This window comes from Budorcas taxicolor, chromosome 1 (genome assembly GCF_023091745.1).
Source record: "Budorcas taxicolor isolate Tak-1 chromosome 1, Takin1.1, whole genome shotgun sequence".
Classification (NCBI taxonomy): Eukaryota; Metazoa; Chordata; class Mammalia; order Artiodactyla; family Bovidae; genus Budorcas; species Budorcas taxicolor.
Genome location: NC_068910.1, coordinates 8692866 through 8705874, shown reverse-complemented (window position 1 = coordinate 8705874; position 13009 = coordinate 8692866). Strand labels below are relative to the sequence as shown.

The following is a 13009-nucleotide window of genomic DNA, read 5'->3' as shown; positions in this document are numbered from 1 at the left end:
AGATGGCCAAATACACATCATATTTAGTTTATGATTTATTATGACTCCAAAATGTTAAGACTCAAATGTTCTATGCTGTAGCTTCCTTCTATGGTGGCAGAACTGTAAGGTCCTTATGGATAGGATTGTCTCATCTTTTCTTCCCTTGATCACCACATGCCCAATTCAGTGTTCTATACCTTCTAGGTGGTAATAAATGAAGATACTTGTTTATTTCAGAACAACTTTGTCCTAGTTCACACTAACGGAAGTTCATGCTGGTAAGAAAAAAATATGTCAGATGACTGAAAAACCTCACTGACCTGTTCACCTTATAGATGTTTGAATGCTGACTGCTAAAATTTGTAGATAAAGCTATATGAAGATTCATTATTCAACATATATATCATATGCCAGTTACTACCTAGGTACCATCAAGTGACTAGCTGGGCTGGGCAAGGGTCAGGGGGGTGGGGTTGTGTGAGAGGGTTTCTAAATCATGAAAACTTTTTGGAGGAGGTAGCCTTGGAAGCCTCGGATGCCTAACTATGTGGAGGTGTCAAAGGTGTGATGCTCAGACAGCTCACATTAGGTAAAAGAATAGTGATGAGTATTTGTGGGGCTTCTCTTAATTATTATTTAGTTTCATAGAACAGAAACACACACACAGGAACTCTAGTTTATAAACAGGTATTTACTGACAGGCAATCTCAGGGAATCTAATTGCAGGAAATGTAGCTTGGCTACAGCCATCGTGTGTCTGAGGACCTCTGCTCCCCTCTAAACACGCATTCCATTCTCTTCCCCTCTGGAAACGATTCTCTACTGTCTTACTTTTTGCTTCCTTTGTGACTCTGGTCTGCACAGGACATTGGTTGCCGTGGTTTGGGGTTCTATGCCCTACTTTATGCCACTTCACATCTCAGGAACCCAAGGTTGCTTGACTATAGTTTTCATATCTTCTTTCTTTTAGGGAAAAAATGAGTAAATATATCTTATTGTCTCTGCTTGGTCTGGTCACCTCTTTGCCAGGTTCCAAAGCTGCCTTCACCAGTGTTGGCCATTTTGAGCAGCCCACTTCATCTGGCGCTCCTCTGGAGAAGGTTGTAGGTTGACCAAACATGCCAAAGCCATCTGTACATCTGAGCAAGAAATAATGGGATAACAAATCTAAAAGTTTGTATGGAACCCAAACTTATTTGTCCTGTAAGATGTTTAAACATTACTCCCATCTTCAAAAAGCTATCCTGCTTGCCTGCCTGTGACAGTAAATACAGTGGCCGAAAGCTGGCTTTGAGGAGTTCACCTGTTTCTCAATAAATAAGATAAACTGGAAGTTAGAGGTTTGGAAGGAAAAAAATTCCCTTGATGACAGTGGGATTCGTGTAGGAGTACAAAGGGAACTGCTGAGATAGGGGAAGTATGACATAGGTGAAGTCACCTGGACGGAAAACTGGGCGTGGGGGATGAGAGAGAGACGGGGCGGTGGGGAGGGAGGAACTGAAGATGATGCTGTGATGTGGAGCCTGTGTTTTCCGGCATGTGGTAATACAAATGAGGGAAAGATCCATCAGAAGTGAGCAGTTTTGTGGAGCAGTTATGTGTTCCTTTTGAACATTCTTTGTGGAACTGTGGGGACATTTGGGTAGTGGTGCAAGTTGAAATGTTGTGTGGTTGTTTCATTGCAGTGAGATTTCATGAAGTGTTTATGTTGTTTGCTGAAAAATCCTGTGCTTATTGAAAAATGTTCGTGGTGGTCTGGGGCCAGTGACAGCAAGTCACACGTTTGGTGGGATCCTCTTTCAGCTGGCTGTAGAACAAAGACGTTACCAATACCTTACATGGTGGGAGTGGTTTTCTTTTTTCATATTTTTAAAAGTAAAAAAGTTCCATTTTGACTAGAAATATATATGGTTTCAAACATCAAAAAGTACAAAATGCTATTCTTAAGAAAATCTCCTACCAAGAGAAAGTGACATTGATTCAGTTTTTCATGCTCACCCTTGTAAATACAGCTGAATACTCTGGAAAGAATGTACCAGATAATCAGAAAAGGAATGTGAAAGATAGAAGGGAGAGGGCAGGCTGGGTGGGGCTCACGGTTTGAGGAAGACCCTCCCATGTGTCCTGGTCTGGGTACTGGAGAGTATCTTCAACCTGGAATCATCAACAAGCATAGATTTTTTTAAAAAGTGGAAAATAAAGAAGAAAAGACAAGAAGAAACAATGAAAGACCTGCTCTCTTTTGCCAAAAGACCCAGAAAGGAAAAGCCCTATTTCCCTACCCATTTCCAGGAAGAGGGATGGGCTCAGTCCTCTTGCAGGTACAGTGTCAGCAGAGGTCATCAGGGCCTCCCTTCACACCTGGCCGCACTGAAGGCCTAGTCCACCCACATGCAGGGAAACCCCCCCCCACCCCGTCCCTACCGGGAAATAGCACCCCCAGACCTAATTAGTTTATCAAGGTCACAGGATACCCCATGAACCTGTCAGAAACTGTACTGCATTTCCATATAGTAACAAAGAAACTATTTTATTCAAAATCCTGTAATAAAATTCCTAAATAGCAAAGAGCCAGAAGCCAATCAAAATGTCCTACAGTAGACAAAGGGCTAAACTGTGGTACAGCCATACTATGGACTTATCATGTACAACATGGACGCAGGTCAGAAGCACTGTGCAGAGTGAAAGAAGCCAGGTACGAAAAGTAGTGCATTGTATGATTCCACTTATGTAATATTCTTGAAATAGTATTTTAGAGATGGCCAGCAGATGAGTAGCTGCCAGAGATTAAGGGATTGGAAAGGGAAAGCGGGGTGGGGTGGCTATTAAAAAAATAAAAAGGGTAACATGAGGGAGCTCTTGGTGGTGGAACAATTAATCCGTTTTGATTCTTAGTAGTGGTTACATAAAGCTGCATATGTGATAAAGTTGCACAGAACTGTTTACATGCACACACACACAAACAAATGAATGCATGTAGAGCTGGACAGATCTGAGAAGCTCTGTGGATTGCATCAGTATCAGCTTTCCAGTTTTGAGAGTGTCCTGTAGTTACGCAGGATGTCTTTGGGGGAAACCCGGTGAACAGTGCATAGAACCTCCCTGTACATTTCTTTGTAACTTCCTGTGAATCAGTACCTCAAAGTAAAAAGGTTTAATATATAGCCTCTCTAGTTTTGCCCCGTCCCAGAATTAAATCACCATTGTTTTGTTTCATCATGATCCTTCCAAAGACTTTTTAAAAATGCATGCACCAGTATATTTGCAATAGAAGTGTATTGTCTCATGTTATACCTACAGTTATGTGCTTTGCTTTGCTTTTGCTTAGAAGAGGTTGTTCCCTATCAATCAGATTCAGATTCTGAACCAGTTTCAGAATCAGAGGTTACGTTGATATTTCTGCCATATGCTTTAACTAGTTTTCAGTTAGTAGACTTCTAGGTAGTTTCATTACTTTGCCTTTAGAAATAATGCTCTGGGGGAAAAGCTTGCAAATTTGCTATTTGGCAGGTATGTGAATATATCTCTAAGATAAATGTTCAGGAACTGTACTTCTGAATTAGAATTTATCTGCACTTGGAATTTTCAGAGGCTCTGCTAGATTGCCCTGCATATGAGTTGTATGCTTCACATACTTGCCAGCCATGTATATCTTCATATTCTCTCTAGCAGCTACATTCACATTTTAGGACTTTTAACAAATATTAGATTGGAAATTACATCTCATTTCTCTTAAAGATTGGATATCTTTTAATATTTTCAAATACAAATACAAAGTGATTTGTATTCTTTTTCTGTAAATTGTGTTCATATTCTTTTGGCCATTTTTCTAGCAGGTTGTTGGCCTTTATAGCAGTTACTGATCTGTAGGAGTAAACATAATAAGCTCTGTGCATTTGATGCGAAGTTCAATACTTTTTTCCTGTTTATCATTTGCCTTTTGACTCTTCTTGTTGTTTGGGGCACATTGAGCCTTTTTATTTTTCTATACTCCAACTTATCTTTTGTGGCATCTAGAGGTTGTGCTTGGAGAAGGCAATGGCACCCCATTCCAGTACTCTTGCCTGGAAAATCCCATGGACAGAGGAACCTGGTAGGCTGTAGACCATGGGGTCGCTAAGAGTCGGACACGACTGAGCGACTTCACTTTGACTTTTCACTTTCATGCACTGGAGAAGGAAATGGCAACCCACTCCAGTGTTCTTGCCTAGAGAATCCCAGGGATGGGGGAGTTCGGTGGGCTGCCGTCTATAGGGTCGCACAGAGTCAGACACGACTAAAGCGACTTAGCAGCAGCAGCAGCAGAGATTGTGCTGCTTGGAACGGTCTCCCCACACCCAAGTTACAAGTTTCATGGTATTTAAATGCTTTCTGGTGTAAGTTATTGAAATCTGGAGTCACCTCCCCACAGTGGTGCTGCTGAGCATAGCCTTAGGCCATAGACTTTATTTCTGGCCCTGGATCTGATTGCACGGGTCTCCTCAGCCTTGTTGGAAATGTGGGTCACCGCTAGAACCAGATCAGGTTCATCTCACATCCTCCATAAAGTGGTGCTTTGCAGGGAAAGGAAGTAAAAGGAGAACATTGGATGATCATCTGGCTCTTATCCCATCTCTCAGCACCCTTTATTCCAAGAGATAAACTCCAGTAGAAGTGGTTTTTGTCCCCTGTTGCTCTGGGAGTTAGTGGTAGGGTGACAGAACACCTTTGCCAGTCTCCAGGGAAGGGAAACCAAACTTCAAGGGCCATTTCCTTCCATTGATCATTTGTGCAAATCCTAGTTAGGTTGCTTCTCCACAGGGACAGGCTAGAATCTAAAACTGCCCTTCGTCACAGTGAGGGAAACTGGGGAGTCTTGTCCGCTTGCAGCAGCACAGTTCTGGGGATTTTCTCAGGATGGAGTGCTAGTTAGTGGCGCATCACTGCAAAGACTTGCCTCTTCGCAATGAGTGTTAAAAACATTTGTTTAGCATAACTTTCCCCCCTTTAGGAATAGCCAAGCCAGAAGAAGGACAACCTACCGGAAGCGTGTCTGGAAATGACATCACCGCCCCTCCAAACAAGGAGCTCCCACCAAGCCCAGAGAAGAAAACAAAGGTAAGTGCAAGAAGGGTGGGTTGTCTTCTACTCCTGTAATTTTTAAAAACTACCTTCTGCTATTATTGTTTGGATTATGCAAGTGAAATTACTTTTTTCTGAGCTAATAATGTGTTCTCCTTCTTCAAGTTCAAACATGCTTAGAAAATATTTTATATTCCCATTTTATCATGCTGGCCTAACTCGAACCCTTAAATCTCTGCTTTTGACCCTATTATCGTGAATATTTGTTTTGTAGATATTTCTGCTTCCTTTAACAACACCAATAAAGGGAATTACGGAATTATTCAGAAATCCATTCTGAAGTCTTTCTTCATGAAAAAGGAGCACAGAGTTTTAAGATGGAATATAGCTCCAGACGCTTATTCTAAAGTATAAATGCTCATTTTAGTGTGGTTGATATTACATCACAGAGTTACAGATAGTAAATAGCTTAATCACCTGCTGGTGACTTTCTTCTCAGAATTATTGAAGCCTTCAAAAGTTAGTTAATTGTTTAAAGTTATTACTGAATTGAAATCTTGAGGTGTCCAACTACTGGAATTTGTGACACTGTCATTAAGAAACAATTTCCAGTTTTCTTTATGCTCATCCTGCCATCTTTCCACTATTTACTGAGCTCAGAAGAAAGGAATGCTAATTTTCAGTTGCATCTTTCCTCATTGCTTATAGCTTTACTTTGAATTGTGCAATTTATACTTTTTTTTAATTTGTTTTTATTCTTGTCTGTGTGTTTGATGTTGCCCTTTTAAAAAAAAAAAACAAATCAACTTAAAGCCTTTGGCCACCACTCAACCTGCAAAGACTTCAACATCGAAAGCCAAAACACAGCCCACTTCTCTCCCTAAGCAGACAGCTCCCACCACCTTTGGTGGGTCGAATAAAAAACCCATGAGCCTTGCTTCAGGCTCAGTACCAGCTGCCCCACCCAAACGCCCTGCTGCTGCCACTGCCAGGCCTTCCACCTTACCTTCAAAAGACACGAAGCCCAAGGTAAGTAGTCACCTGAGCACTGTGCCAGGGAAAAGTTCTCCCCTCCCAGCATCAAATAGTTAGGCGCTGTTGCTTCCAGACATGAAAATAGGCTGGGGGGCTAGGGAAAGGAAAGGGAAATGGGAAAGGTTAATTCAAATCACTTTGGGCACCCATGATGGAGCCAGGACATTTGAAGGCCTTTTCTACATCTTTTTTTAACCTTTTTTGGCCACTGCACATCCTGTGGGATCTTAGTTCCCTGACCAGAGGTCAAACTCGCTTGTCTTGTATTGGAAGTGCAGGGTCTTAACCATTGGACCACCAGGGAAGTCCCCACCATCTTTTTCGCTTTGTGCCTTTCTCTGCCCTGGTTGGAGGCAATATTGCCTCTGCTTCCACTCCTCCTTTCTCCCAGCTCCTCCGTACTCTTCATCTATTTCAATACTTGTTAACCAGTTTCCCCTACTCCTCATTGCCAATCACATACTCACTTTTGGTATAATTCTGACATCAGATTCTCAATCAGATTCAGTTCTTTGTCTTTCTTCTTAATCACCCTGCAGAAGTGAATTTCCTCCATTAGCTGATTATGATTAGCTCTTCCAGCTTATCTCAGCAGATTCTAACATCATATGATAACTTACTTGCACCTGGCATTAGGCTTCTTCTTCCTGGGCTCCTTCTGAAGTTTTTCAGTTTTCCAGGTCACCCACACATTACTGCTTAGAAACTGGGCAGTTCAGAACAACCTTAACTTCAGAGGTTTGGTGTGGGAAGAGAGGGTGGGTGGACTCTGTGGCGCCTTTTCTTAACATCTTCTTTTCTTTGAGAATGGCCTTAGGTCAGCCTGATGTTACACTTTAAATTCATGATGGGGAGTAGCTTACCATGTTAAAATGATTGTGTTTTTAATTTAATCTAGTACATAAAACTGGTGGAACCTAAGAATCGAAGGCTAGGTTGAAACTGCAGCCAAGAAACTGAGAAATCCTAGTATAGACTAGGAATGAGAAAATCTCGGAACACTTTCTGATCCTTATTTACCAAGTTGAATGCTTTTCCTGATCTTTAGAAAACAATTTATTTGAATGAGCGGGCAGAGGGAGAGTGGCTGGAGCCGTGGCAGCAGCTTCACCCTGACACTTTCTTAGCAGCAAATCCTGAGGGAGACAGAGGCCGTGGGAAGGAACGGGTGAAATCCATCTGGTGAAATTCACTCTATAACAATAACAAAAATGGAGCATACGGTACAGATTTCTTTATAGACATTACCTCCTTTAAATCTCTCAGAAACCCGTGATATGGATATTAGCATTCTCATTTCAAAACTTAGTTAAGGGCAGGTAAGCAGAGGAACCTGTATTTGAACTTGGGTCTAACTCCAGGGCTTGTGCTCAGGGCCTCTATCAACACTCCTCTTTATCTTTTAGATAAGATGTAGATGTGTAGATATTTTGAGAGATGGATAAAAACTAAAGCCTAATGAAATCTAGTTTTTTCCCTATTTTGGTAAAAAGATTTACGGAAACAAAGGGGATAAAACTATTCAGATCTGTCAGTCTGACAGAGGAGAAAATGAAAGTTGAGAAATCAGGAGAGTAACTCTGAAAGCAGGCCAGTTCTGCAGCTCGCTGAGGCCAAAAGCAGCCTGAAGAATGTCATGTCTTTCAGAGATTTCTATCCCTTGTAACCTTTTTCTAAATTATTTTATCGTTGTTACTGTTACTAGCAAAATATAAGACCCCACTCAATTATTCTGACTGACTGTATTGAAAATTGAAAAGAGCTGCCAGAAAGCTCCTGGTTTAGTCCTTAACATTTTAGAGCAAATAGAGCAGGAGTGCCCCTCCGCAGAACCCATGACTTTTTCTAGACGGAGCTGGTAGTTGAACCATTTCCCTGATTCCAACCTTAGGTTCTTTACATGATGCTTGGGCCCTTCATTTGTAGCAATGCTCAGTAGGGTTAGATTTTCTCTAAATCAATGCCAACCCTGAATTTCTGAGAACCTCTTTAGCTGATTTTTCATTTAAGCAATGTCCTTGTCTCCGCCCACATCCTGCCCTCTGTATGGCCATTTCTCTTGGAGTAGAAGAGACAGGTCCACTGTGTCTTTGGCTTGGCTTACTCTCTTGAGTAACGTGGTAGGTCTGTCCATCTTGTGTTCCTGTAGACGCCAGCCTGTATTGATTCCTTCCCTTTCTTGGTAGTGATAGTGTGCCCAGCCTCCATGGAAGAGGAGCTGGAGTGACCCACATGCCTGTGTCTGTGCCTGAGGGGCTTTTCCCTTTGGCATTCAGTCAGAGGTCTGGCATGAGCCTCCTCTTGCCCTCTGCTTGTCAGGCCCACACCCTCCACCTGCCCCTTCCCACTCGTCCCTGTGCTCTTACAGAATTCTCATCCTCCAGTCCCTAATGGAGCTGATCCTTAGTGATCCTATGTTCTGCCCTCCTTTGTCCAGATGAGGGAAGCAAGCCCAGAAAGGCTCAGTGATTTGCCCAAGAGCACACGTGAGTCGGGGGCTGCCTGGGGCTGGAGGTTAGGCTTCTGACCTGATTGATTTGGCCAATGCAGTCTCCATCTGCTGCCCCATCCTGTTCAGAATTCACTGGGTGCATCTTAGCCCACAGAATAGCTGGATTGGACTAAACATTTGTTATTTTTTATAATTTCGTTTACCTTCTGGTATTTAAGTATTGCTACATTAAATGCATCAGTATTTAATGCAGTGGATCCTGAAGCAGACATAGTTTGTAGTGTGGTGTATTTCTAGGGCTGTCCATCCTCACTGGTTCAGGTTGCTGAGGTGGTTTGACTCCCTGTTTCCTGATTCCAGTCACAAGGCACCCTACATGGCCATTTCCCATGCTGTCTAGAGGACTTTGATCTTAGAGCCACATATTTCCTATTAGTAGCTGCCAAGCCCACTCTTCTCTTGTTTTCTGATATCTGCTTATATGGAACCATCCTTTGGCATGACTTCCTGGGGCTGTTCCTGACCTACCGCTCTTATTGCCGCTTTCCCATTTTTGACAGCCTGTTGCAGAGGCAAAGATTCCTGAGAAGCGGGTCTCTCCATCCAAGCCGGCCTCTGCCCCAGCTGTCAAACCTGGCTCCAAGAGCACCCAGGCTGTTCCCAAAGCCCCAGCAACTGCGGCTCTTGCTTCACCTGGGTCAACCAGTAGGAACCTGTCCACACCCTTGCCCAAGAGGCCCACTGGTGAGTACTGAATGTCCCTCCCATGGGAACCAGTGGCTTTACCCCAGACAGCTCCAGACAGCTGTGTAGATAGATAGAAGGACTTGGGAACCAGTCTTTCACGGGCCCATTGAAAAGTGGAGCCTCAATCTCCATGTGAAGTTAGCAGCTATGTGTATCCAGAAGAATCCTGAGTGAAGGGAACTCTCATGAATTGCCAGGTAGAATTTACTGTTCCTTTCTTCATAATTCCACAGTACCCAGCACTTTGTGTTCATGGTCTTTTGTAATAAGAAATAGGCCATTTAAAGAAAGGCCACGTGGAAGCATTGTCAAGACCGTGGAAATGACTAAGTGCCTGGCCTTGGACGCTCCATCTGGGCGAGTCTCTACTTGACTGTCTCATTTACCAGTCTGTTCCCAAAGCCTAACACAGCCCCTGACTCAAATGATTCAGTCATTGTTGAACAAATGCATAATCTCAGTTTAGGATGAGCTGTTCCATGGGTCATCTTGTTTAAACATGATATTAAAAAGTGTATATTTGTGCAGCAATCAAGACTGAGGGGAAACCTGCAGAGATCAAGAAGATGGCTACAAAGTCTGCACCAGGTAAGATCCGTTCCCCACGTTGTGGAATCCAGATTTAAACCCCACGTTTTCCTTGGCTTTAAGGCTCCCTATTGCCTTCTCCCCTGAACACGTATTATCTCTTGTTCCTCCCTGAGCAGCTGACTTGAGTCGCCCAAAGAGCACCACCACAAGTTCTGTGAAGAAGAGCACCGCTGTCCCTGGGACAGCACCCCCAGCAGGGGCTCCCAGCAGAGCCAAGCCCACAGCCACGCCTCCCCGGCCCTCCGGGACTCCTCCCGCGGACAAGAAGCCCACAGCAGCCAAGCCCAGCTCCTCTGCCCCGAGGCTGGGCCGCGTGGCTCCCAATGCTTCTGCCCCTGATCTGAAAAATGTCCGCTCCAAGGTCGGCTCCACCGAAAACATCAAGCACCAGCCTGGAGGAGGCCGGGTGAGTCCAGGGAGCTTGGGTCCCTGGCATGCTGGCCCCTGCTTCATCCTCTGCCACATCTAAGCACTGTTCCCAGGCATGTTCTTGCATCAGCCCAAGGGGCCCCACCATGCAGGGGACAGTCAGGACAGTGGGTTCAGGGTCAGGGAGTTTCAGCCTGGGCTCCACCTCCCAGCAAGAGGATGCAGGTGGGCTTAGCTCAGGCTTTCTCTTCTCCTCTCCTAGTCTGCATATTGGGGTTTGGGCTTACATTTTTGTTTGGAGGCAAAGGGTTCTGCTTTATTTACGAAACAGAGAATGCCTCTGAGCCTTGCATAGGTGAGAGACATTGGGCAGGAACCTGGTCCATTCTGTTCCTTCTCCTCGCGCAGGCTAGGCAGAAGATGGGCTGCCTCTTTGTTCCCTGAGCTGTGTCTTGGCTGAAGAGTCTGTCTAGACGAGGACTAGTGTCCTCTTGTGGCCAGGGTGACTTTCTTCTATCCCTGGCTTTCCTAGACAAAAGGACTGTGGGAGAGTGTCATGGTGGAGAACCATGCTCTTCACTTGAAGGACTTTCTGAGTGCGTCCACCCCAGAATTATTTACCTGTTAGCAACCATGGGGCTTCTGTGTGTGAAAAGGTGGTGGCAAGAGTCCAGGCTCAGTTTCTGGAGCAGTAACCTCCTCATTGCCTGCATCATTCTCTAGTGCTTAAACCGCTCGCTGCCACTGCCTCCCCCTACTCAGAGTAGGACATTTAAATTGCTTCAATCCAGAGCTGCTGAAAAAATTGAAGAGGGTCCAAAATGAGACAGAATCCTTGTTCTGTTGGAGGACGTTTATGGAAAATGGGATGAGGGCCTAAGGGTTGCTTGTGCCAAGAGTGTAGCTCTGGCGTACGCAGCCAGGTGTTGCGCTGTGTGTTGATGGCCTTTCCCCACCTCTGTGCTCTTCTTACGCGTACATGGCGCAAAACTTGCTACAGGTCTTGGTGGGGAGTTGAATAACTCAGTCTGGTGATGAAAGTATTTTCTGTTCCAACATACCTGAGGGTGTGACACTTCCCGTCATCAACACCGGCTTCCTTTGACCACGGCAGCTTGCTTGGAGCGCATCAGAACATGGGGCCCAGGGGAGGGGTGGACTGTGATTTGAAACCCGCAGTACACACTCATATTTATCCCTTCTTGCTGCCTCTTCTCCACGAATGGTGTCTTGATCTCTTCCTTGTATCTCAAGACTGTTTTGCAACCCCTCTCCTTCCAGCTTGGTCTGCCCTGGCAAATGGTCGTTTTCTTTCTAGGAGCAAGGGTGACCTGCTTCTGCATGGTGGCCTGGCCTGTATTCAAGTCCCCTTCAGCCTTCTTCCCTTCATAGCATTTGGGCTGTTATCCTCTTGGTTTGAAATTTGCCCTCCCTTTATCTCCATCCAGGCCAAAGTAGAGAAAAAAACAGAGGCAGCTGCTCCAGCTCGAAAGCCTGAACCTAACGCAGTCACTAAAGCAGCCGGCCCAATTGGCAATGCACAGAAACCGCCTACGGGGAAAGTGAGTTTTATTTAGACTTTTACCTCTTGAAGGTAAAAGACGGTCAACTGTTTCTTCCAGCCTGAGTCACTTTCCCTTCTTTTGCACCTTTTTCCTATCCCTAACTAGTTTCTACTCCTCCCCGTGTTCCCTCCTCTGTGTTTGATGACTCAGGCATCAGAAAATTTTCTCTAATAACCTTGAAAGTTAACAGAGCTGGGAGCCCATTAGCCCTTTAGGGGATATTTATTCAGGCGGATAAAATGGATGCAAAGACTTTCAGTCACGTCCTTCACACTGATCTTGATCTGAAACCTACCTGTTACGCCCATAGCACCCACCGTCTTCCTCAGTAAGGCACGGCACTGGCAACCGTCCAGCACCAGGAACCCCGGAGCCCCGTGCTTCAATTTCAGCTGAAGGCCCCTCTCCACACCGCTGGGTGTGAAATTAGCTTCCCTCGTTCCCCCAGGACCTCTGAACTGAAAGTTAGCATGCTCATTCCCATTTCCCAGTAGAAAACACACTTGGCATAGGGATTGCAGCATTACGTGGACAGCAGAGGTGAGTAGAGGTGCTAGGTTCTTTCCCCTTGCCTCCACACCCTGGAGCCAGGACCCTCCTCTTGCCCTGGGAACCTTCTGCCCTTCTCTGTGGCAGATGGGTGGTCGGGAGCTGCCAGAGAAGCCTGAGCTCCAGCCCTGAGGGACCAGGATGGGAGGGTTCAGGCCAAGGACTCTGTGTGGTTGGCAGGCGCGGAATGCTGTACCATGGCTCCCGGGGCCTCCCAGAGGTCCTGTTCAGGCCTCTGGTTCAGACCCGGTTCATTAGGAAAGTGGTTTTATCACTGATGTTGTTAAGAAGGCAAGAAACAGTTGGAGTATCTCAGGGTAGATTTCTCTACTTTGTGGAGAACTCTTCAGTTTAGGGGCTGCATCACTTGGGATGGGCTCTAAGGAAGGAAAGGAAGGAAGCTGGCAACTGTTGCTTCTTGAGAAGTCTCAAAAAGAATTCTTTGTCCCACTTGGAGCCTGGGCCTTCATGTTTCTCTCTTCAAGTGGAGCGTTCCTGTACAGCAGTGGGCGTGCCCTCCAGTTGTGCCTCACTGCAGCCCTGCCCAGAACCTGGTCCCTTTGCACGTGAAACTCACAGGACACAGAAGGTTGGGCATCTGGAGGACTGTGGGAGAGGTTTTACCCTGGCATCAAAAAAGACCAGAGCTTAACTGCAA

At 45.2% G+C, this 13009-nt stretch overlaps 1 protein-coding gene across 2 annotated transcripts in view; it reads left to right on the top strand.

Moving 5' to 3' along the window:
• The window catches only part of MAP4 (microtubule associated protein 4), a 153486-nt gene that overhangs the window by 132145 nt on the left and 8332 nt on the right, over positions 1 to 13009 (top strand). For both annotated transcript variants that reach the window (XM_052647602.1, XM_052647596.1), the window contains 6 exons: positions 4973 to 5079; positions 5857 to 6072; positions 9091 to 9274; positions 9806 to 9865; positions 9985 to 10274; positions 11686 to 11799. In XM_052647602.1, the coding sequence (XP_052503562.1) occupies positions 4973 to 5079; positions 5857 to 6072; positions 9091 to 9274; positions 9806 to 9865; positions 9985 to 10274; positions 11686 to 11799 (971 nt within the window). The remainder of the gene's footprint in view (positions 1 to 4972; positions 5080 to 5856; positions 6073 to 9090; positions 9275 to 9805; positions 9866 to 9984; positions 10275 to 11685; positions 11800 to 13009) is intronic.